The 24154-nt window shown below is 47.8% G+C and overlaps 1 protein-coding gene across 1 annotated transcript in view; it reads left to right on the forward strand.

Annotated features, from left to right (window-relative positions):
* The window catches only part of LOC117365186 (serine/threonine-protein phosphatase 5), a 177650-nt gene that overhangs the window by 110589 nt on the left and 42907 nt on the right, over positions 1–24154 (forward strand). The window contains exons 9-10 of the mRNA XM_033955262.1: positions 12329–12416; positions 23266–23306. Coding sequence (XP_033811153.1) covers positions 12329–12416; positions 23266–23306 — 129 coding nt within the window. The remainder of the gene's footprint in view (positions 1–12328; positions 12417–23265; positions 23307–24154) is intronic.

Here is a 24154-nt window from a genome sequence, read left to right on the forward strand (position 1 = left end):
GGTTGAGAGGATTTGCAGGAGGATGGTGCAGACTGGAGTGTTGTAACATTGGGATAGATCCATGAGAGAGGAGAAAGATGGCAGAATGGGACTTGGGGAAGGAAGCAACAGGGTTGGACGTTTGCATTTTTCCTTCAGGCAGGGTGACTTAAGGTGCAGGAAAGCTACCATCATTCTGTGCCTTCATGAATTGCCCCTGCAGCTACACCAGTCATACTCCCGAAGTCCACAGCCTGTTATTCCTGGGTAGGCAGGAGAAAAGACCCTGGCTTTCCAAGTGTAAGAATATGAGTTCCCATATTGGGACATACTGAAGATCAATCAAACCCAGTATTCTGTTTTCAGTAGTTGCCAACCCAGTTCACAAGTACCTGGCAAGGAAAAGTATGTGTGTGGGGGAGGGTTAGAATAAGAAGGGAGGACGGAAGGGCATTCCTTTTTTTTTTTTTTTAACTTTATTAATTTTCAAAACTAATACAAAGTGCCATGAATTATGCAAACATTAATAATCAACGTAAGCACTTAAATTCCATCAATAACAATACAGAAGAAAAATATCCCTCCCCTCCCTTCCATCAATTTAATCAAGAAATAAACCAAAAAGGGCATTCCTCTATTCTCCAGCCATTGAAATTGACCAGCAAAACTATGCTAATTTAACATATCATCACTGTTTAGTCACCTGGGTTCTTAATACATTACATTAGGGATTTCTATTCCGCCATTACCTTGCGGTTCAAGGCGGCTTACAAAAGATTAATAAAACGGGGGTTACAATGGGAGAACTATTGATTAACTAGAGAGGTAAGTAGTAGATCTTTTGACATTTCTCGGGTTGTTAAGGGTAAGGCGGCTTACAAAAGAATTAAAAGGGGGTAACAATTGTTACTAGTGAAATAAAGAGTAGATCAATTGTCAATTTTAGAGTTATTAAGAGTATGTGATGTTAAGGCTGCTTCAAGAATTTCTTGAAAAGTATAGTTTTTATTTCTTTTCTGAATGTCTTGTAGTCTGGGGTGGTCGTCAGAAGGTTGGAGATCTGGTTGTCCAGTCTTGCGGCTTGAGTGGCTAGGAGGCCGTCGTGTAGTTTTGATCGTTTTACTTCTTTGATCGGGGGAGGTATGAATGGGGAGTGCGTTTTTCTGTGTCTGGTAGTGGATGCTTGGATGAGGCGGTTGTTCAGGTAGGATGGGCTGTCTCCATTTAGGGTTTTAAATAATATGCAGTAGAATTTAAATTGTATTCTTTCTTGGATTGGTAGCCAATTGATGTGAGTTGATGTAGGCTTCTGTGATATGGTCATGTTTACTCAATGAGTAGATGAGTCTCAAAGCTGTATTTTGGATTATTTGAAGTTGTCTAGTCATAGTAGCAGGGCATGGAAGGAAGAGGATGTTGCAGTAGTCCAGCAGTCCTAGAATTAGGGATTGTACTATAAGCTGTAATTGTGTTCTTTCAAAGAATCTCCAGACTAGTCTCAGATTTCTCATGATTGCGAAGGATTTCTGTATTTTATTTATTTGCGGTTGCATGGTGCAGCATCTGTCTATAGTCATGCCGAGTAGTTTTATGGTGGTTTGGATGGGATAGTTGATTGAGTTGAGTTCTAAATTGGTTATGGTTTGGACTTTGTCATTTTCGAGGAGGATGAATTTGGTTTTGTCTGGGTTGAGTTTAAGTTTGTGATCTTTCATCCAGGTCGTGACTGTTTCTAGAGTTCGGTGTAGTGTGTTTGTCATGGTGGGCTTGGGCTGATCATATAGGATGAGGATGGTAATGTCATCTGCATAACTATAGGTGGTTATGCCTAGATTGTTCAGATGTGTTCCTAGAGAAGCAGTGTATAGGTTGAAGAGGGTAGGGGATAGTGGGGATCCTTGTGGTACGCCGCAGGGGTTTGACCAAGGTTCCGATTTTTCTTTGTTTGATTTTACATTGTATGTTCTGGATTTTAGGAAGCCTTCAAACCAAGAGTATACTTTATCTGAGATACCTATTGCATCCAAGATCTGTAGAAGGATGTTATGATCAGCTAGGTCGAATGCTGCAGTTAGGTCCAGTTGTATGAGAAGCATTTTTTCCCTGTGCTAAGATGTTGTCTGATTGTGTCCATTAGGGAGCCTAGTAGTGTCTCTGTGCTGAAGTTGGTTCTGAAGCCTGATTGCATGTGGTGGAGTAGGTTATGGTCATCTAGGTAGTTGGTGAGGAGTTTGGCTACTAGGCCTTCAGTAATTTTGACGTATAGCGGTATTGAGGCAATAGGTCTGAAGTTGGATGGGTGGTCTGGTGGTTCTTTTGGGTCTTTTTGGATTGGGGTGATGACGATTTCGCTGAGGTCAGTAGGGAAAATGCCATCTGTGAGCGTGGATTGAATCCATTGTAGAAGTATAGTGCGGAATTTTACACTGGAGGTAGTAAGGAGATATGAAGGGCAGTGGTTGAGGTCACAGGAGGCATGGCTGTATTTTTTGTAGAATTTATTGAGTTCGGACCATTGTATGTTGGGGAACTGAGACCATGTTCTGTCAGCTGCAGTTGAATCTTTTTCTGAGGGGTGAATTGTGATTGTGTTTTGATGGGGTGGGGTAAGATTGAGGGTGGCTTTGGTGTTGGTAATTATGTTCTTGAAGTGTTCTGCTAAGAGGATAGCTGAGGGGGGGGGTGTTGGTGGTGGTTGTGTAGGGTTTGGTGTCTGTTAGATCTTTCAGGATTTGGAATAGTTTTTTGGAATCTTGGGTTTCTGTGCCTATAAGATTAATGTAATGAGTTTTCCTCTTGTCCTTTAGTAGATGTTTATATTGTTTGTTGATTTTTTTCCAATCGGTTTTTGTTTGATCTAGGTTAGTTTTTCTCCATTTTCTTTCTAATCTTCTACACTGTCGTTTGACACTATTGTTCTGATTTCCTGCTGTTTCTGGTTTTGGTTTGTAGTGGGGCCAGTTCATCAAGGATGTTGGTGGTCAGATTCTTCCAGTGAGAGATGAAGTCTTTTGGGTTGCAGTCTTGGATAGTTTCATCTACTTTTGACCAGAAAATGGTTAGCTCGATATGTTTGCGTGAGGTGTATGTTATTTTTTTGGATTGAGGTGTGGTTTTGGTCTTGGTCCAGTTGATGTTGAAGTTGTATGTGTAGTGGTCTGACCATAGGGATGGGGACCAGATTCCGTTGGGAGTTTGGATTGCTGGGTTGGATGGTTGGTGAGTCATGAATGCTGCAATGTCCAGTTTATGACCTTTTTCAAGAGTGGTTTGTGGGTTTAGGATATGGAAGGATAAGGCATTGAGAAAGGATAGACAGTTATTTGCTGGTGTGGATGTTGTGTCTTCTAGGTGAAGGTTTAGGTCTCCTAGGATAAGGTTATTATCCCAGGACAAGCAGGCATGATATTCTCACATGTGGGTGACGTCATCTACGGAGCCCCAGCGCGGACAGCTTTTCAAGCAAACTTGCTAGAAGTTTCAAGTTTGCACACTGCACCACGCATGTGCTAGCCTTCTTGCCACTAGAGGGCGCATCCCCACCTCGTGGTCCTCAGTTCTTTTTCATCCGCGGAGCCAGAAGCCCTGTGGAGAAATTGTGCTAATTGTGCCTTCTGTCGCCGCGGCTGTGTGGGGTTTTTTCGCACGGTCGCTGCGTTTTTTCGTCTCTTTTTGCTTTGTTTCTTTCTTTTTCAAAAAAAAAAAAAAAAAAAAAATCTTTCGTATTCGTTACTACCGGGGGCTCCCGGTAGCCGTGGCCGGGGAACCTCGCTTGTTCCCGGCTCTCTTGTGGGCCCATGTCCCGGCCCGTAACGGGCTTTAAAAAGTGCGGGCGCTGTGAAAGACTCCTTTCGATTACTGACCCGCACAGGTGCTGTTTGCGGTGTTTGGGGCCCCAACACCCGACGGCATCCTGTGATAAGTGTGCCACCTTTCAGAAGCGGGCACTTAAACGCCGCAAGGCCCGCATGGCGGAACTTTTCTCTGTGGAGTCCCCGCCGGGGAAGGCCTCGAGTTCGGCCTCGGCTTCGGCCCCGGCCTTGACCTCGGCCTCGACATCGGCCTCGGCCTCAGCTTCGGGACCGTCGGCTTCGCCTCGGGCCTCGGTGCCTTCGAAGCAGCTGCCCTCTTCCAAGGCCTCGGGTAAGTCTCCGCTTCCCTCCTCAGCTCCATCCAAGAAGCCATCCTCGGGCTCGTCGGCGGGTGGGCCCGCCTCAGTGAAGCCCAAGTTGCCATCGTCCGCTGCCCCGAGGGAATACTCGAGACCGAGGTCGCCCTCTGAGGAGCAGCGGCAGGTCTTGCCGCAGGGGATGTCAATCCCCGTGTTCCAGGAATTGCTCCGGGCGTTAATCGCCTCGGAGCTCACCGGGGCCATTGACCAGCTGCACCAGGCTTCGGCCTCGGCAGCTTCGGCCTCGGAGGCTTCGGCCCCGGTGGCCCCGCAGTTGGCGACCTCGGTCTCGGGTACCGGGGCCTCGGCTCCCGAGGCGCCCACGGCCTCGACCTCGGTGGTTCCCTCGGACCCGGCTTCGCGAGATCCGCCGGAGCGTAGTGTGCGCCCGAAGGACAAGGGGCGCCGAGTACGAAGACTTTCGTCCTCGTCCTCGGGGTCCTCGAGGGGTTCGTCTCCCTCGGGCAGGTCTCGAGCGAGGCGCAGGCCGAGGAAGGCTAAGAGGTCTCGGACCTCGCCTCGGCGGCGTGGTCGCTCGTCACCGGCCAGGGGCGGTGCCTTGCAAGTTCGGGATTTGCGTGTTGATAACCCCATTTTGTTCCGGTCTCCGGCCAGGGAGAGCTCTCGGGCTTCCTCGCCCGGGCCGAAGGGGCGGGCCTCGGTGCCTCGGACCCCGGGGGGATCCCCGAGGGGTTCCTCCAGGCGCACCCGGTCTCCGACTCCGTCGAGGTCGCAGGACTGTGCCTCTTTGGGGTCGGGGTCGGGTAGGGAGCCCAGATACTCCAACCAGGCCTCTCCCTTTGGCTCTGCCGGGAAGTCTCGGTCTCCCTCTCCTCCTGCTAAACCCTCGTCCTTTACGAGGTTTGTGCAGGATATGGCTGCGGCTTTGGGTGTTGACTTGTCTGAAGGGTCCACTTACACCAAGGAGTTTTTGGAGGAGCAGGATCTTCCTGCCCCCCCCAGGGAGTCGCCGCGCCTTCCAATTAACAAGGTCCTCTGTCAGACCTTTCTGAGGAATCTTGAGGCTCCATTGACGGTCGCTGTGGTCCCCGCCAAAATGGAGTCTAAGTATCGCACCCTTCCCATCAAAGGGTTTGAGAAGGGCCAACTTTCCCATACTTCGCTCCTGGTGGAATCGGCGGTCAAGAAATCTCAGCCTTCCAGGGTCTCGGCGACGGTCCCGCCTAGTAGGGAGGGCCGGACCCTTGACAAATTTGGGCGCCGTCTCTATGCGAACTCTCTGATGGCGACCAGGGTCCTGAACTATGCCTTCTCGTACTCTTCCTTCCTCCGTACGATGGTGAAGGACCTCCCCTCCTTTCGTGAGGTAATGCCTGAGTCGCATAGGGACCGGTTCGCCACCTTTAGTTCCAACCTGACCCAGCTGCGCCTATATTTATTCCACGCGGTTTATGATGCATTTGAACTCGCCTCGAGGGTGTCAGCCTGTGCAGTGGCCATGCGCCGGCTGGCGTGGCTCCGTACCCTCGAAATGGAGTCCAATTTGCAGGAACGCCTGGCTAATTTGCCTTGCGTTGGCGTGGAATTGTTTGATGACACTTTGGATGCGGCGACGGAGCGACTTTCCAAACAGGAACGCTCCCTGGCCTCTCTGGTCAAGCCGAAGCCTAAGGCGCCTGCCCAGCGCCCCTTCAGGCAGCCTCCGAGGAGATACCCTCAGAAGTCCACACCGGCCTTCTCCAGACCGCCCCCTCGAAGACAGCCCCAGCAGAGTAGAGGCGGCCCCTCTAAACCTGCCGCGCAGGGGGCCGCCAAGGCCGCGCCGTCCTTTTGACGGGATAGGCGGTTGGGGGCGGGCCCTCACCGCAATATCGAGCCACCCCCTCCCCATCGGGGGTCGGCTGACGGCCTTCGCCGGGGCCTGGTCGGTGATCACGTCGGACGCCTGGGTGCTCGGGATAATCTCAGACGGCTATTCGTTGAACTTCTCCTCTCCGCCTCCGGACTTGCCCCCCGGGGCTTGCCCTCCCAATCGGAACCAGCTGGCCCTTCTCCTGGAGGAAGCGAGGGCCTTGTTGAGCCTCAGGGCGGTCGAGGTGGTGCCTCGAGATCAGAGGGGCCTGGGGTTTTACTCCCGTTACTTTTTGGTCCCAAAAAAGACCGGGGACTTGCGCCCCATTTTGGACCTCCGGAAGCTCAACAAGTTCCTGGTCCGGGAGAAGTTCCGTATGTTATCGCTCCCGGTTCTCTACCCTCTTTTGGAGGAGGGGGATTGGATGTGCTCCCTGGACTTGAAGGAAGCTTACACCCATGTTCCGGTGCATCCCGCTTACCGCAGGTTCTTGCGTTTTCAGGTCGGGGATTTGCACCTGCAGTATCGGGTTCTTCCCTTCGGGCTGGCATCCTCCCCTCGGGTCTTCACCAAGTGTATGGTGGTGGTGGCGGCGGCCCTGCGCTCGCGGGGTCTACAGGTCTTTCCCTATCTGGACGATTGGCTGATCAAAGCACCGTCCAGGGAGGGGGTTATCTTAGCGACCCGACAGACTATCAGTCTTTTACAGGACCTGGGGTTCGAAGTGAACTTCCCCAAGTCCCAATTGCGTCCGGCGCAGTCTCTCCAGTTCATTGGAGCCGTGCTGGACACGGTTCGCCTTCGCGCTTTCCTCCCCCCGCCCCGGCGGGAGACTCTGCTTCGGTGGAGTCGCCATTGTCGAGGGCAATCGCAGGTGTCGGCCCAGCACATGATGGTTTTGCTGGGTCACATGGCGTCGACGGTTCACGTCACGCCGTTCGCTCGCTTGCACCTGAGAATCGCGCAATGGACTCTGGCGTCGCAGTGGCGCCAGGATCGCGATCCGGTGTCTTCCCGGATATCAGTAACTCCTTGTTTACGTCGATCGCTCCTTTGGTGGACCGACTCTTCCACTTTGTCAGGGGGTTTGCTGTTTCGCGTTCCTCCTCACACCAAGGTCTTGACGACGGACTCTTCCGAGTACGCGTGGGGAGCGCACCTGGACGGTCTGAGGACGCAGGGTTTGTGGTCGGTCGAAGACCGTCGGTGCCACATCAATGTGCTGGAGCTTCGCGCCATTTTTCGGGCTGCGCGAGCCTTTGTCCACCTGCTGCACGACCAGGTAGTACTCGTGCGGACGGACAATCAGGTAGCGATGTACTATGTCAACAAACAGGGGGGTACGGGCTCTTGGCCCCTATGCCGAGAGGCTCTCAGTCTTTGGGACTGGGCGATTTCCCAGAATATATTCCTACGGGCGGTCTACATTCAGGGAGAGCAGAATCAGCTGGCAGACAGACTCAGTCGTCTTCTCCAGCCGCACGAATGGTCTCTGAACTCCCGAGTACTTCGCGAGGTTTTCAACCGCTGGGGAACTCCTCAAGTGGATCTGTTTGCCTCTCCGGAGAATCGCAAGTTACCTCTCTATTGCTCTCGGATCTACACTCCGGATCGTCTCGAAGCGGATGCCTTCCTCCTCGAATGGGAGGGGAGGTTCCTTTATGCGTTTCCGCCGTTCCCTCTGATTTTGAGAACGTTGGTTCATCTCAGATCGACCGGAGCCTCCATGATCCTCATTGCACCTCGGTGGCCAAGGCAGCCCTGGTTCTCCCTTCTTCTTCAACTCAGTACCAGGGAACCTCTGCTTCTACCGGTGTTTCCCTCTCTGCTGTCTCAGAGTCGGGGTTCGCTGTTGCATCCCAATCTTCAGTCTTTACATCTGACTGCTTGGTTTCTCTCCCTCTGACTGCGTGTCCGGTCTCTCGGGCCGTGAGGGACGTTTTGGAGGCCTCGCGTAAGGTCTCAACTCGGCTTTGCTATACTCAGAAATGGACCAGGTTTACATCCTGGTGTTCTTTGAATAGTCTGCGACCAGATTCGGTGCCTGTGGCTTCGATTCTGGAATATCTTTTGCATTTGTCTGAGTCTGGCCTGAAAACGACTTCCATTCGGGTGCATCTCAGTGCCATTGCAGCATTCCATCGGCATCTTGAGGGTCGTTCTCTCTCTCTTCATCCTCTGGTGACACGTTTCATGAAGGGGTTAGTGAATATCCATCCTCCTCTGAAACCTCCTCCGGTGGTGTGGGATCTTAATGTGGTCTTGGCTCAGCTTATGAAGCCTCCCTTTGAACCCATTGACAAGTCGCATCTTAAGTTTCTTACTTGGAAAGTAGTCTTTTTGATTGCACTCACATCTGCTCGCCGAATCAGTGAGTTACAGTCTTTGGTTGCGGATCCTCCTTTCACGGTCTTTCATCATGATAAGGTGGTTCTTCGCACCCATCCCAAATTTTTACCTAAGGTTGTGTCTGATTTCCACCTCAATCAGTCTATTGTCCTTCCGGTGTTTTTTCCGAAGCCCCATTCTCATCCTGGGGAGGCGGCGCTTCATACCCTTGACTGTAAGAGGGCGTTGGCCTTTTATCTCCAACGCTCCAAGTCTTATCGGAAGGTTCCTCAATAATTTTTGTCCTTTGATCCTAATCGTTTGGGACACCCGGTTTCAAAGCGCACCTTGTCCAACTGGTTAGCTGCTTGCATTTCTTTTTGCTACGCTCAGGCTGGTCTCCCGCTTGCGGGTCGCGTTACGGGTCATAAAGTCCGGGCGATGGCAGCTTCTGTGGCTTTCCTCCGATCTACACCTATGGAGGAGATTTGTAAAGCTGCCACTTGGTCTTCGGTTCATACGTTCACCTCCCACTACTGTCTGGATACTTTGTCCAGAAGCGACGGCCGGTTTGGCCAGTCGGTGTTACGTAATTTGTTTTCATAATTGCCATCCTCCCACCTGCCCTTTTTTGGTTGGCTTGGAGGTCACCCACATGTGAGAATATCATGCCTGCTTGTCCTGGGATAAAGCACAGTTACTTACCGTAACAGGTGTTATCCAGGGACAGCAGGCATATATTCTCACAACCCGCCCACCTCCCCGGGGATGGCTTTCTTTGCTATGTTATGGAACTGAGGACCACGAGGTGGGGATGCGCCCTCTAGTGGCAAGAAGGCTAGCACATGCGTGGTGCAGTGTGCAAACTTGAAACTTCTAGCAAGTTTGCTTGAAAAGCTGTCCGCGCTGGGGCTCCGTAGATGACGTCACCCACATGTGAGAATATATGCCTGCTGTCCCTGGATAACACCTGTTACGGTAAGTAACTGTGCTTATTCTGCTGTTAATGAGTTTTGGTAAATGAAGTTTTCAAATTCAGGTCTCACTGTGGTCCAGTTACTTGGTGTTATATAACAGAGCATGCAGTTTAGTGAATTTTTTAGTGTAGGGTTTGTGAGTTGACAGGCGAGGAAGTCCATTTGCGGGGTGGATGTTTTTTCTAGTGTGCTTAGGGTTAGGGAGTCCTTGATTATTATTGCTAGTCCTCCTCCTCTTATTGTGCATCAAAATGCCTCGCCACTGAATATAGTCATCCCATACTTTATGAAACTATTGTACTTGTCCAATCTTCATTGTGGTAAATTTTAACGTCAAGCAAAAATTCTTGAATATCTGAATAAATTCATATAAAACCGTTCTGAACTCTCCTGGGAGAACGGTATAGAAAATTGAATAAATAAATAAATAGTCACATTTTTGTAAAAAAAAAAAAATGATGTGTGGGTTGAAGTTGTCTTTGTTTTCAATATGATATAATTAGGAGTTTGTGCTACAAAGAAAAATTTTGCTTATAGTGATCTTTTGAGTTGTGTAATAGATAATATTTAACCTCCAGCGGATATATTTTCATTACTCATATATATATCTGCCCAATCAAGGACCAAAACATTTGTACTCCCCTGCATCTTCACCATGTGTGGTAGAAGGTTCCCAGTTCTCCACAATCTCATCAACATTGTGGAGAGCCTGAAGCATAAATCTCAAACTGTCGTTAAGAACATAAGAATTGCCATACTGGGACAGACCAAAGGTCCATTGAGCCCAGTATCCTGTTTACAACAGTGGCCAACCCAGGTCCCAAGTACCTAGCTAGATCCCAAGTAGTAAAACAGATTTTATGCTGCTTATCCTATGAATAAGCAGTAGATTTCCCCAAGCTATCTCAATAATGGTTTATGGATTTCTCTTTTTAGGAAATTATCCAAGCCTTTTTTAAACCCCACTAAGCTAACTGGGCTTGATGAATCTTCAGCCTGTCTCAGTATTTCTTTTGTGGTTTTTGTTTAAAAGATGTATTTCAGCCTTTATTTTTTATTTTTTTTGGTTTCTTGGTATATTTCTGCTTTCATGGTCGTCTTGGCATTTTGATCAGAGGTAGATGGGTAAAATTTCTGGAAAGAGGACTATGGGCTGGGGCAGGTCCTCTATAAACTTCAAATTGATGTGATGTGATTTTAGAGTATGGAACAGCTTGTTGGAAAATAGGATCACTTAAAATTGTTTCTTGGAATTTAGGTGGAGTGATATCACCAATTAAGCAGCAAAAAATATTGCAAGCCCTGTGGTGTCAATGTTGATGTAGCTATGTTACAGGAGACTTGCCTGTCTTCCATGGAACATAATTTTTTTTAAGTAGTGGGTTGGAAAGATCATAGAGCCATCTGCAATTCATCATAAGGCCGGGGTCCTTATGAAATGCGATGAAACGGCCACGCTGAATCAGCCCCTTCTGTCACTGCTGACACAGTAGCAGGGAGAGGTGCCGGATTGGGGGAAAGAAGAATTTGGGGGGAAGTTGGGTGAGCATACCCCCTTCCCCCACACACACATAATGCAGTCAGCCTGAGATTCCCTTTGGGGGGTGTTAGAGGGGCATTGGGTTTGGGGGGAAAGAAGGAATAATTTGGGGAGATATTGGGGGCATTGCCCCCCCCCCCCACAATGCAGTTAGCATGAGATGCCCTTTGAGGGGTGTTGTGGAGGCATTGTTCCCCCCCCCCACCCAGCATTGCAGTCAGCCTGAGATTCCCGGCTTACCTGCATGTAGCACAACTTGATTGTTTCCCAGATCCATGCAACTATTTCCATCTGTAGCAGCAAAACCATCCCCTTCTCCCTTGCAGAACTCTCGCACCCTACCATAGCCCCAAATCCTAGCCCCAGAGCCTACCTCCTTCCAAGCACAATTAGGCAAGTGCCGTAGGGTGGGGTTGTGTGAGTCAGAGATACCACCTGATTGTCTGTATGGAGGATATCTGGAGGTTCTTGGTTGTTTTTCAAAGACCTCCAGTAATTAGAAAAAGATAATTTTTTCATCAGTATTTTAACTTAGAGAAATAAATGAAACTGCTTTCAAAGCTAGATAAAGGAAGAGGGAATAATTTTGGTGTGTATGGGGGGAGCATCACCCTTCTACAGTGCAGTCAGTCTCTTTATGGCCGTTTCATCACTGGATGACGATTCAACGTTGAACTGGCTGCAATTAATTGTCCTAGACCCACAAAGAGAGAGGCGGAAATGATGCCACTCTTATATTCAGTAGCATGAAATCTTACCACTCTTTGGAATGCTGACAAGTACATGTGAAAACAGGATACTGGGTTTGATGGACCTTCAGTCTGACCCAATATGGCAATTCTTATTCTTATGTTCTATTCAATGTTCTGAAAAGATATAGACAGGCAGTCCAGAGGACTACTAAAATAGTACAGAGGCTGAACTAAAAGGGAATGGGACTTGCACTGCTTTTTTGTGGTTACACAAAGCATTTTACATACGTACAGGTACTTATTTTGTACCTGGGGCAGTGGAGGATTAAGTGGCTTGCCCAGGGTCACAAGAAGCAGCGATGGGATTTGATCTCACAATCTCAGGGTGCTGAGGCAGCAGCTCTACACTAGGCCACAAAAACTATATGAGATGAGTGGAAGGATCTGAATATGTATGCCCCAGAAGAGAGTAAAGACAGAGGGATATGATGCCTTCAGACATCTCAGATGTAAATAATGCACAAGAGGCCACTATTTTTCAGAGAAAAGAATGTCTTAAAACAAGAGGTAATGGCCAACATCAGATAGTACTGCTGCACTGAAAGGGTAGTGGGCACTTGGCATGCTTAGCATGGTATTGGAGACAGAAATGATTACAGTAAAGCTAGGAATAGACACAGAAGACTCTAGGTGCAAAGACACAATTCAGAGGAAACTAGATATCTCTAAAGAGTGAAACTGGGCAGATTGAATGGGCCTTGCAATCCTTATGTGCTGCAGTTTTATCTCCAATTGTTAGTCTGTTTCTAACTATTCTTCTCTTTCCAGATAATGCATGGAGGCCTTTTCAGTGAGGATGGGGTCACATTAGATGATATTCGCAAAATCGAAAGGAACAGGCAACCGCCTGACTCAGGTATGTATATAGAAAATAGGGGAAAGAATAGTGGAAAATGAGTAGGCTCATGTATTCTGTGGTATTGCCAAGTCTAATAACTTTCCTTGCAAATTATATATCTATAGCTTACTTTTCTGATATTCTTCCTCCTCCCAGTCATCTCCTCACCATCTCTTCCCCTCTTCCATCCTTGGGTTAGTTATGCTTGTAGTCATAATATATTTTAATTTAATATGGCATATCCTTACCATTTCACCTAGTTAGCTGGTATAAAACTTAAAGCCTATCATAATCATAAAATACCAAGTACAGTGGTAAATTGGTTTATGAGCATAATTCGGTCCAGAAGCATGCTCGTAAGCCAAAGCACTTGTATATCAAAGCAAAGTTCCCCATAGGCCATAATGCAAACTCAGAATTATCCCAGGACAAGCAGGCAGCATATTCCCACACATGGGTGACGTCACCGACGGAGCCCCGCAGCGGACAGCCTCGAAAGCAAACTTGCTTGAAGATCTCGATCTTTCGAGCACTGCACCACGCATGCGCGCGTGCCTTCCCGCCCGAACTAGGGGGCGCATCTCCTGAGAGGATCCTCAGTTCGTTTAATTCCGCGGAGACAAGAAGACACGTTTTCTATCTCTGCAGCATTGCCTTCTCTTCACCGCGGCTGTTTCTTTTCTTTTCTTTAGTTAAGTTCGGTCGCTGTACTCTTCTTTTTCGGTTTTTCTTTTATAAAAAAAAGAACATTTTCTTTTATTTTTGTCCGGCCGGTGAGCTTTGGGCCTAGGCCCATTCGCTCTTTCGTTCGACACGGACTTTATTTTTTCCATGTCCCGGCCTCTTACCGGGTTTAAACGTTGTCGCCAGTGTAATCGTGTGATTTCGGTCACCGATCCCCACTGCCGTTGTTTACAGTGTCTGGGTTCCACTCATTCCCCAGAAGACTGTCATCGTTGCTTCACCCTTACTCCATGGGGTTTTCGGCGCCGGTGTGCTCAGTTTTTTCAACTTTTTGGCATGGAGCAACCTTCGGATTCGACCTCGACCTCGGCGGCTGCCCCGGTCTCGAAGGCTTCGACTCAGACGACATCGATACCTGTGGTCTCGAAGGCCTCGACCCAGACTCCGGCTGGAACTTCGGTCTCGAAGGCCTCGACCTTACCTGCGTCGGTTCCCTCGAAGACAATACCATCCACAAAGTCTTCTACGGGGGGGTAAGTCTCCGGGTTCTCTTTCAGGTACCATACCCAAGAAGCCACCAGAGTCCTCGACACGTCCTTCGTCTAAGCGTACCTCCAAGATAAGGGAATACTCACCTTCGAGGTCGCCCTCTTCGGAGCGTACTGCTGCACCTACGAGGTCAGATTCTTCTGTCTCGGTGCCGATGCTGGAGGACATGCTGAAATCTATACTCACCACTCAGATTTCCTCCTTAGTGGCTCAATTGGTCCCGCCTCGACCTTGCCTCAGACTGATCAGCCTGTCACTCAACCGAAGCTTCCAGTGTCCCAAGGCCGATCAAGGACACCGAAGAACGTTTCTTCATCGGATTCTTCTCCAGACTCACCTCCTCCGAAGCACCGGTCGAAGCATTCGAGACCTATTGCTTCCAAGCTTCGGAAGGAGTCTTCGACCTTGGATACTGAGACTTCTCTGCCTCATTCTTCGAAGCAGAAATATGGATCTCAACACCATCGAGCATCGACTCGAAGCCCTTCTCGACCGAAGACATCACCGTCTAAGCACTCACGTCGAGACAGTTCACCTCACACCTCGACCCATTCTGTGCCACGTACACCTGGTACTTCTCCTTCCAGAAGCCTAAAGAGGAAACATTCTCTTACTCCGCCTCACAGTGCGGCTTCTTCTATGACCTTACGTCTGGACTAGAGTTGCGCGGGGACAGAAATCCCACCCGTCCCCACCCGTCCCCGCCAAAGTCCCACCCGTCCCCACCCGTCCCCGTGAGGACTCCCACCCGTCCCCACCCGTCCCCGCGAGGAATCCCTCCGTCCCCACCCGTCCCCGCGAGGAATCCCCTCCGTCCCCACCCGTCCCCGCGAGGAATCCCCTACGTCCCCGCCTGTCCCTATAAACTACAGAAATAGTTATTTCATTTAATTATGCTACTGAATTAAAGGCTCTGGTAGAAACCCATTTAAAAATAAGCAAAAAGACTTTATTAATTTGGAAATATTAATTGGGAAGAATACATACTTTGTAAACGGGTTTCTACCAGAGCCTCTAATGTTTATAAATTTTTATCAACACAACTAATATACTACTTTATCCTTAAGCAAAAAAAAAAAAAAATAATAATTTTTTTCCTACCTTTATTGCCTGGTTTCTGCTTTCTTCATGTTCTCATTCAATTCCTTCCATCCACTGCCTCTCTTCTCTCTGTGTCTTCCATTTGCTCTGTTACTGTGCCTCTCCCTTTCTCCCCCCTCCCAAATTGGTCTGGCACCCATCTTTTTCCCTCCGCTCCCCCCATAGTCTGGCACCTCTGTCTTCTTCCCTGCCAGCGTCTTCTTCCCATTCCCTCTTCCCCATTTCCTTTCAGTGTCCTTCTCCCCCACCATCTTTCCCATGTCCTGTCAGGCAGCATCCTTCTCCCCTCTCTGCCTTCCCCATGTCCTTTCAGTGGCATTCTCCACCCCTTTGTCTTCCCCAGTGCTTTCAGGGTCCTTCCCCCCCCTTTCTCCCGTTTACCCCATGTCCTTTCAGCGTTCTTTTCCACCCCTTTGTCTTCCCCAGTACTTTCAGCGGCCTTCTCCCCCCTTAAGCGTCTTTTCTTCTCCACTCCACCTTTCCTCCCTCCCTGCCTCCACCTTTGTGGCGCTTTTGCACCCGACCGACAACAGAACAAGCCCGGTCGGACAAATCTCCCTGTCCTGTAGCCGCGAATCTAAATTACCTTCTTACAGCAGCTGGAGTAGTGAAGCTGCTGTAAGAGGTAATTTAGATTCGCGGCTACAGGGCAGGGAGATTTGTCGGCCGGGCCTGTTGTCGGTCGATCGGGGGATCTGACCGGCTGTGCACATTCTCCGGGGCGGTTCGCACCCTCCCCCCTCTTTCGTACGCCATTGCCTTCTTCCTACCTGCCCTGCCGCATACAGCCGACCGGAAGTCTTCCTGATGTCAGCGCTGACGTCGGAGGAAGGGAGGGCTTTGCTTAAGCCCTCCCTCCGACGTCAGCGCTGACATCGGGAAGATTTCCGTTCGGATGTGTGCTGCGACAGGGTAGGTAAGGAGAAGGAGACTACCCTCGCGGCTCGACCAACCCCGCTGCGATCCAACCCCGCAGGAACCCCGCGACCCTAGGGGGCGTCCCCACGGGATCCCCGCGACCCTAGGGGGCGTCCCCACGGGATCCCCGTGACCCAAAGGGGGAACCCGCGGGATCCCCGCGGGTCCCGCGGGATTCCCGTCATCCCCGTTCCCATGCAGCTCTCTAGTCTGGACTCAGAACCACTTTCTCCATACTCTAGAGAGGCTTCTCCATCCTACTCAGCTGTTCCTAAATCTCGCAGTGTCTCGCCTGAAGAAACATCTGATCCTAAATCCATTTCTTTTGCAAAGTTTATTTTTGATATGGGTCAAGCTCTCAAATTGGACCTTCATTCAGACTCTAAGTATACTCCTGAATACTTAGCAGATATGGAGCTGCCTCATCCACCAAAAGAGTCCCTCAGATTGCCTATGACACCTGTTCTGAAACAGACATTTACTCGTAATATGGAGACTCCTTATTCAATCACTGCCAATCCATCTAAATTGGAGTCCCGTTATAGAACTGTTCCATGCAAAGGTTATGAAAAGTCTCAACTTTCTCATCAATCCCTGGTAGTAGAATCATCTTTAAAAAAAGCACATCCTTCAAAAATTTATGCTTCAGTTCCTCCAGGGAGAGAAGGTCGTACCATGGATAAGTTTGGACGTCGTTTATATCAGAACTCTATGATGGCAAATAGAGTTCTTAATTATAGCTATATATTTACATCCTACTTCAATCATTTTCTGAAGATTTTACCATCTTTTTATCCGGATATCTCTACTACTCGTCTCTCAGAATTTAAACTCATCCTTAAGACTCTTTCTCAGTTACGACTATTCATGCTACAAGCTTCATATGATGCATTCGAACTCTCATCTCGAGTATCTGCCTTTGCTGTAGCCATGCGTCGTTTAGCATGGTTGCGTATTGTGGACATGGATCCTAACCTTCAAGATAGATTGGCTAATCTTCCTTGTCAAGGAAATGAGTTATTTGATGACTCTATTGAGGCGGCTACCAAGCGTCTTTCAGAACATGAACGCTCTTTTGCTTCCCTCATTCGTCCAAAATCGAAACCTGCACCAACTAGAGGTTTCAAGCAGACTCCACGTTGTTATCCTCAGAAAACGACTCCTGCTTTTTCCAGACCTCCTCCTCGTCGTCCTCCTCAACAACAGCGACAACAAAAGTCTCAGACTCCTGCTGCCACCAAGCCTGCTCAGTCTTTTTGACAATCTCGACCTGAGCATTCAAATTTCTCTGTTCCCAAATTCTCTCCTCCCCATAGGGGGTCGCCTGTCCACATTTTATCACCAATGGGAGCTCATTACATCAGATCTCTGGGTGCTTACCATCATAAGAGAGGGATACTCTCTTCGACTCCTTCAGATCGCCATCCAAGAGAGTGTCCTTCCAATCAGTCGCATCTCCCCCTTCTTCTTCAAGAAGCTCGAGCTCTTCTTCTCCTACGAGCAGTGGAGGAAGTTCCTCTTCTCCAAAGGAACTTGGGATTCTACTCCCGTTATTTTCTAGTTCCCAAAAAGACGGGGGATTTGCGACCAATCCTGGATCTCAGAGCTCTCAACAAATATCTAGTCAAAGAGAAATTTCGAATGCTCACTCTGCCAACTTTATATTCGTTAATGGATCAAGGAGATTGGATGTGTTCCCTCGATCTCAAAGAGGCCTATACTCATATCCCTATTCATCCAGCATTTTGCAAGTACCTCAGATTCCAAGTAGGAAACCTTCATCTACAGTACAGAGTTCTCCCCTTCGGATTGGCTTCTTCTCCCAGGGTTTTCACAAAATGTCTCGTGGTCGTGGCTGCAGCTCTTCGCAACCAGGGTCTACAAGTATTTCCATACCTAGACGACTGGCTCATCAAGGCTCCCTCTTTTTCAGGGGTTATTGCAGCGACCCAACAGACTATTCTTTTTCTACAAAGTTTGGGATTTCACATCAATTTTCCCAAATCTCAGTTGACTCCTTCTCAGTCTCTCCAGTTCATAGGAGCAACTCTGGACACTATCAATCTGAGAGCATACCTTCCACAACCACGTCAGGCCGCTCTGCTTCAGCTTTCTCAACAACTCTTCCACCTTTCAACTGTTCCAGCACGAACGATGATGGTTCTGCTAGGTCACATGGCTTCTACAGTTCATGTGATTCCTTTTGCCAGACTTCACCTTCGCATTCCTCAATGGACACTGGCATCCCAATGGCAGCAATCAGTGGATCTACCAACTCGACTGATTTCCATAACTCCTTCTTTTCGGAAGTCTCTCCGTTGGTGGATGCTCTCTTTGAATCTTTCAAGAGGCTTGCTGTTCCACCCTCTTCCTCATCAGAAAGTCCTCACAACCGACTCGTCAACGTATGCATGGGGAGCTCATGTGGACGGTCTTCGTACTCAGGGTCTATGGACTCAAGCAGACCGTCGGTGTCATATCAATCTGTTGGAACTCAGAGCGATATTCTATGCTCTCAAAGCTTTTCAACATCTCCTTCACGACATGGTGATTCTTGTACGTACAGACAACCAGGTAGCCATGTATTATGTCAACAAACAGGGAGGGACGGGATCTCACTCCCTCTGTCAAGAAGCTCTGAAATTATGGCGTTGGGCAATTCTTCACAACATCTTCCTCAGAGCTGTTTATATTCAGGGTCAACAAAATTATTTGGCGGACAAATTGAGTCGTCTTCTACAGCCTCACGAATGGACACTCAATTCTCCTACTCTTCGCCAAATTTTTGCTCGTTGGGGAACTCCGCAGATAGATCTGTTTGCATCACCTCTCAACTGCAAACTGCCTCAATTTTGCTCCCGCATCTATGCTCCTCAACGTCTCGAAGCGGATGCGTTTCTACTGGACTGGAGGAACCAGTTCCTTTTTGCTTTTCCTCCGTTTCCTCTGATTCTCAAAACTCTAGTCAAGCTGAAGTCAGACCATGCCACCATGATTCTGATAGCTCCTCAGTGGCCCAAGCTACCTTGGTTCTCCCTTCTACTTCAACTCAGCACCAGGGAGCCTCTTCTTCTACCAGTATTTCCCTCTCTACTCACGCAGAGTCACGGATCTTTGCTTCATCCCAATCTGCAGTCTCTACATTTGACAGCTTGGTACCTTTCTGCATAACAGACTTCTCTCAATTCTCTCCGTCTGTTCAAGATATATTGGTTGCCTTCAGGAAACCATCTACGAGACAATGTTATGGTCAGAAGTGGACTAGATTCTCTGCTTGGTGTTCTACACGTCATTTACCACCCAGATCTGCTTCTTTGACATCCGTTCTGGACTATTTATTTCATTTGTCACAATCTGGACTTCAGACTACATCTATTCGAGTACATCTTAGTGCTATAGCTGCTTTTCATCAGCCTTTGGATGGAAAACCCCTTTCTGCGCATCCGATGATTTCTCGCTTTATGAAAGGACTTCTTAACCTCCATCCACCGCTTAAACCACCTCCAGTGATTTGGGATCTCAATGTGGTTTTAGCTCAACTTATGAAACCTCCTTTTAAACCGCTTGACAAAGCTCACCTCAAGTATCTCACTTGGAAAGCTGTTTTCCTGATCGCCCTCACATCTGCTCGACGAGTCAGTGAGTTACAAGCTTTGGTTGCAGATCCACCTTTCACAGTTTTTCACCATGACAAGGTGGTCCTACGTACTCATCCTAAATTCTTGCCTAAAGTGGTTTCAGAATTTCACATCAATCAGTCTATTGTTCTGCCTGTATTTTTTCCAAAACCTCATTCTCACCCAGGAGAAGCGGCTCTTCATACTTTGGACTGTAAACGTGCTTTGGCTTTCTACCTCCAACGCACTCAACTTCACAGAACATCTCCTCAGCTTTTCATCTCTTTTGATCCGAACAGGTTGGGACGTCCTATATCGAAACGCACAATCTCCAACTGGATGGCTGCTTGCATTTCTTTCTGCTACGCTCAGGCTGGTCTTCCTTTGCAAGGTCGAGTGACGGGCCATAAAGTTCGAGCTATGGCGGCATCTGTAGCTTTCCTCCAATCAACGCCTATTGAGGAAATCTGCAAGGCTGCCACTTGGTCCTCGGTTCATACTTTCACCTCTCATTATTGTCTGGATACCTTATCCAGGAGGGATGGCCGCTTTGGCCAATCTGTTTTGCAAAATCTCTTTTCGTAAATTGCCAACTTCCCTCCGTCCCTTTTGATTAGCTTGGAGGTCACCCATGTGTGGGAATATGCTGCCTGCTTGTCCTGGGATAAAGCACAGTTACTTACCGTAACAGTTGTTATCCAGGGACAGCAGGCAGATATTCCCACAACCCTCCCACCTCCCCTGGTTGGCTTCTTGGCTAGGTATCTGAACTGAGGATCCTCTCAGGAGATGCGCCCCCTAGTTCGGGCGGGAAGGCACGCGCGCATGCGCGGTGCAGTGCTCGAAAGATCGAGATCTTCAAGCAAGTTTGCTTTCGAGGCTGTCCGCTGCGGGGCTCCGTCGGTGACGTCACCCATGTGTGGGAATATCTGCCTGCTGTCCCTGGATAACAACTGTTACGGTAAGTAACTGTGCTGATTTGTTCCACAACCAAAGTTTTCAGTGGTGGCCTAGGGGTGGGTACCTGCCTGTGGGTGCTGCAGTGCTTTCAGAGTGGTGGCTTCCTTCCCTCGGGGTCCCCGTGCGGCTGCCCTCCCGCTTCGGCCGATGCATCTACCGTCCACCAGCGCCTCCCGGCTTCTTATTCAAGCCGGCCGCCATCCTGCAGAAGCATGCGCAGGACCTCTCAACTCCCGAGTCAAGCTGGCACCGCCCTGACAACACGCTTACCACATAGAAGCATGCAGGACATTATTATTCAAATTATTCATAATTGCTGGATAAATCAGTCCATATTTAGCTCCTAACTCCCTGAGCTGTGGTCTTAAGTCTAAAAACTGTTTTCTGAGAGAAGCCGTGTTTTTTGCAAAATCAGGGAGGAACATAAGCTTTCTACCTTGCCAGGTGACTGAATTCACCTTTTTTGCTGCCACAAAAGTCTCCATTGCTTATTGAAAACGCAAGACTTTAAAAATTAGAGGTCTAGGACCCCTCTGAGAATTAGACAGCCAGGATGGCACATGATGTGTCCTCTCAATCTCAAATGACTGTGTAAAAGTGTGAGAGAGGACCTTTTGGTATGAATTCAGTGAGGAATTGAATTGCATTACCTCCTTCTGCTCCTTCATTTAAACCCAAAATCCTAACATTTTTCCATCTGGATCTGTTGTTAACCTCTTCCAGATCTTGAACCAGCTGGCTTAGCATATTGTAATCTTTAGCTGACTGAGTAACATATATTTCAGCAGCCATCATCCTCTGCTCTAATTGATCCACACAAGCATTACTCACTGTTAACTGATTTGTCAGCACAGAGACCTCTAGCTGGAGGGAGGTTAATGCTGAAGTAGTTTGACCCAGCATGTCTTTTATGGTAGCAAGATCCTTTATCACCTGCTCTAAAAGTTCAGATGTATCTCTAGGTAAGGGAACTTCCGATGGATGGTGTTTGTGGGTCCTTCTTCAAACGCTTTGCAGTCCCTCCAGATCCCACATTCTCCTCAAATTTTTTGTTTTGTTTATTCCAGGCCATCTTGACAGTAAAATTATACACTTGAAAGGAATAAAACTGCAATTGCAATACTTCAAAAATAGATTTAAAAATAGCAGGGCAGAGGGAGCAACTGATTCACACAGCTATCTTAGAATGCAGTCAAGCTTCACCCCCTCTGAGGTCAGCTTCTATTTCACAGCCTCCATTCACATCGGTTTTGTTATGTTTTTACCTTTCACTCTTGCTGAGGACAGTTGTATACCACTTGTTAGTCCTCTTTATTTTCCTTCCCTTCCTCTTTGACTACTTGTATCAGACAATATATCTGATTTTGTGGCTTGGCAGTCAACATTTATGTTTTCCTTGGAGGCCAACTCTCCCTCCATATCCTTTAGTTAAGCTAGGGAGTCCCATCTATGAGAATATGCTGCCTGCTTGTCCAAGGATAAAGCACAGTTACTTACCGTAACAGATGTTATCCGGGGACACAACCCACCCATCTCCCCTAGTCGTCTTCTTCACTTGGGCATAGAACGGACAACCTTGTGAGCTGGCGTCGGGCGGGAAGTCACTCGCACATGCGCAGTGCAGACAGTCTTGAAGCTTACTAAAGCTTAACATGACAGTAAATTTTTTAGCACTGTCCTTACCGGTCTCCGTGGATGACGTCGCCCATCTGTGAGTATATCTGCCTGCTGTCTTCAGATAACACCTGTTATGGTAAGTAACTGTGCTTTTTCTCATACCTGAGCCTTGAGGGCTGAATAAACTGCAAGCACTTGTATCTGATCCACCCTATACAAGATTCCACTATGAAAGTGTAGTCCTGCAGACTCACCTGAAATTCCTTCCAAAGATCAGCTCAGAATCTCATATCAATCAGTCCATAGTTGTACCTGTCTTCTTGAAACTGCATTCTCATCCAAATAAGGCAGCTCTCCATACTTTTGGACTGCAGATATGCTGTAGCATATTACATAGATCGGACTAAACCTGATTAGACTTCTTCCCAACTCTTTGTGGCTTTCAGCCCTAAAAGACTAAGAGTTCCTGTCATCAAGAGAACTATTTCCACTTGGCTAATGGACTAGATCTCCTGTGTATATACTCAGGTTGGGCTGATGCTTGAAGGCCGTGCTACATCTCATAAGGTACAAGCTATGGTGATTTCAGTAGCCTAATTCCACTCTACTTCTATTGAGGGCATCTGCAAAGCAGCCACTTGGTCCTCAATTCATACTTTCACTTCACATTACTGTTTAAAGCAAAACTTCAGAAGAGACAGTTGGTGTGAACAAGCAGTTCTGCAAAATTTGTTTACTTCCTAAACATCAACATTACCTCCAACTTTCTTGGATTTTACCAGGCTCAAGTTTGTTCAGTGTTATCCCATTATCCAGAGGCAAGATTCTGGCAGCTTGGGAATCTCATATTATACCTGGTGTTCTACAAGAACAGCAGATATATATTATCCCAACCTGCCCACCTCCCCTAGTTGGCTTCTTAGCTTTCTTACTGAACTGCAGGTCCTGCAACTTGACATTGGGTTGGATGGCACTGGCATGCACGTGGTATGGTCTGTGCCTAAAAAATTAAAGTGACAGTACATTTGGTATCTGTCTGTACCAGTTCCGTGGATGATGTCACCCACATGTGAGCCATATATACATGTTGTCTTCGGAGAATACCTGCTACTGGAAAGTATCTGCTTTCTATATAGTAAGAACCAGTTCGCACTTTGAGCTGAAACCACTATATTGATTATAACTTTATTGTCTACCTTTCTGAAGAATGCATGAAAGGGTGCATCTCTAGTCAGTCTCAGTTAGTGAATCCATTAGCTTTGTTCAGTGCATTCATTTTCAGTGGTGAGTAAAACTGGGGAAAAATTTTTGTACATTTGCTTTTTTTGTTTTGGATATCAACATTATCTTGAGTCTTCACATTTGATTCTCCTGTATGCTTTAGGTAATCTGAATTTAAATGTCCTTTTTCTCATTGCTAGGTCTCATGTGTGATTTGCTCTGGTCTGACCCACAGCCACAGGTATGTCTCACTGAACCATATTTGAAAACTTCATGTTCATGGATCAAGGCACATTGCCCAAGCTTGGGAAATGTCACAAATTGTTTTTTCTCTCTCCATCCTGAGCATTCTGTTCCCTGATTTCAGGAGTGGGTGATGAGAATTTATCAGAACGCCTACCCTGAAGTAAAAGAGAAAAAGTCCAGCCCACAAGGGCCAATGAAGATGTGCTCCTGGGAGGGAAATCGGCTGTGAGCAGCTATAGCTCTGTCTCATATGCCCTTAATAAAGACACCAGCAAGGTGCCGTGATTAAGGAGATGCATTAGACTGTCTCTCCCTTCCCCCAATTTTGTCTCCTTATGCCCTCACACTCGGAACTTCATAAATATATACAGTAATCCATGAGGAGAAGCCTGGGAGGTCAGTAGATGTGGATGTTATAACAGAATTTGACTGTGATAATAAGCATGAAATAGGAAGTCAGTTGGTTTATGCCATGTGATGTAGCCATTGTTGACTAATTGAATCCAGGAAATATTGAGAAGTCTGTAACCCTTGCTGTGGAGGCCTCAGAGGGTTTTCTAGGCAATCTGTTCAGTTTTTTTTTTTCATTTAATTTTTCCAATGTTTTTCTTCCTTTTTTTTGCAGTTTGGATATTTTGCACCTTGAATCATTATTTATATTCTTAAATTGGCAATTGGCATAACAAAAACTAGACCCCTCATCTCTGCTTCTTCCCCCAAAGAAAAATCATACTGCAAATGAAAAAAGGAGAAATTAGGTTCTTACCTGCTAACTTTCTTTCTTTTAGCCTCTCCAGGCCGGTGCAATTCACTGATGGGTAATAGCTCACCATGACTAGCAGG

This window comes from Geotrypetes seraphini, chromosome 8 (assembly GCF_902459505.1).
Source record: "Geotrypetes seraphini chromosome 8, aGeoSer1.1, whole genome shotgun sequence".
Lineage (NCBI taxonomy): Eukaryota > Metazoa > Chordata > Amphibia > Gymnophiona > Dermophiidae > Geotrypetes > Geotrypetes seraphini.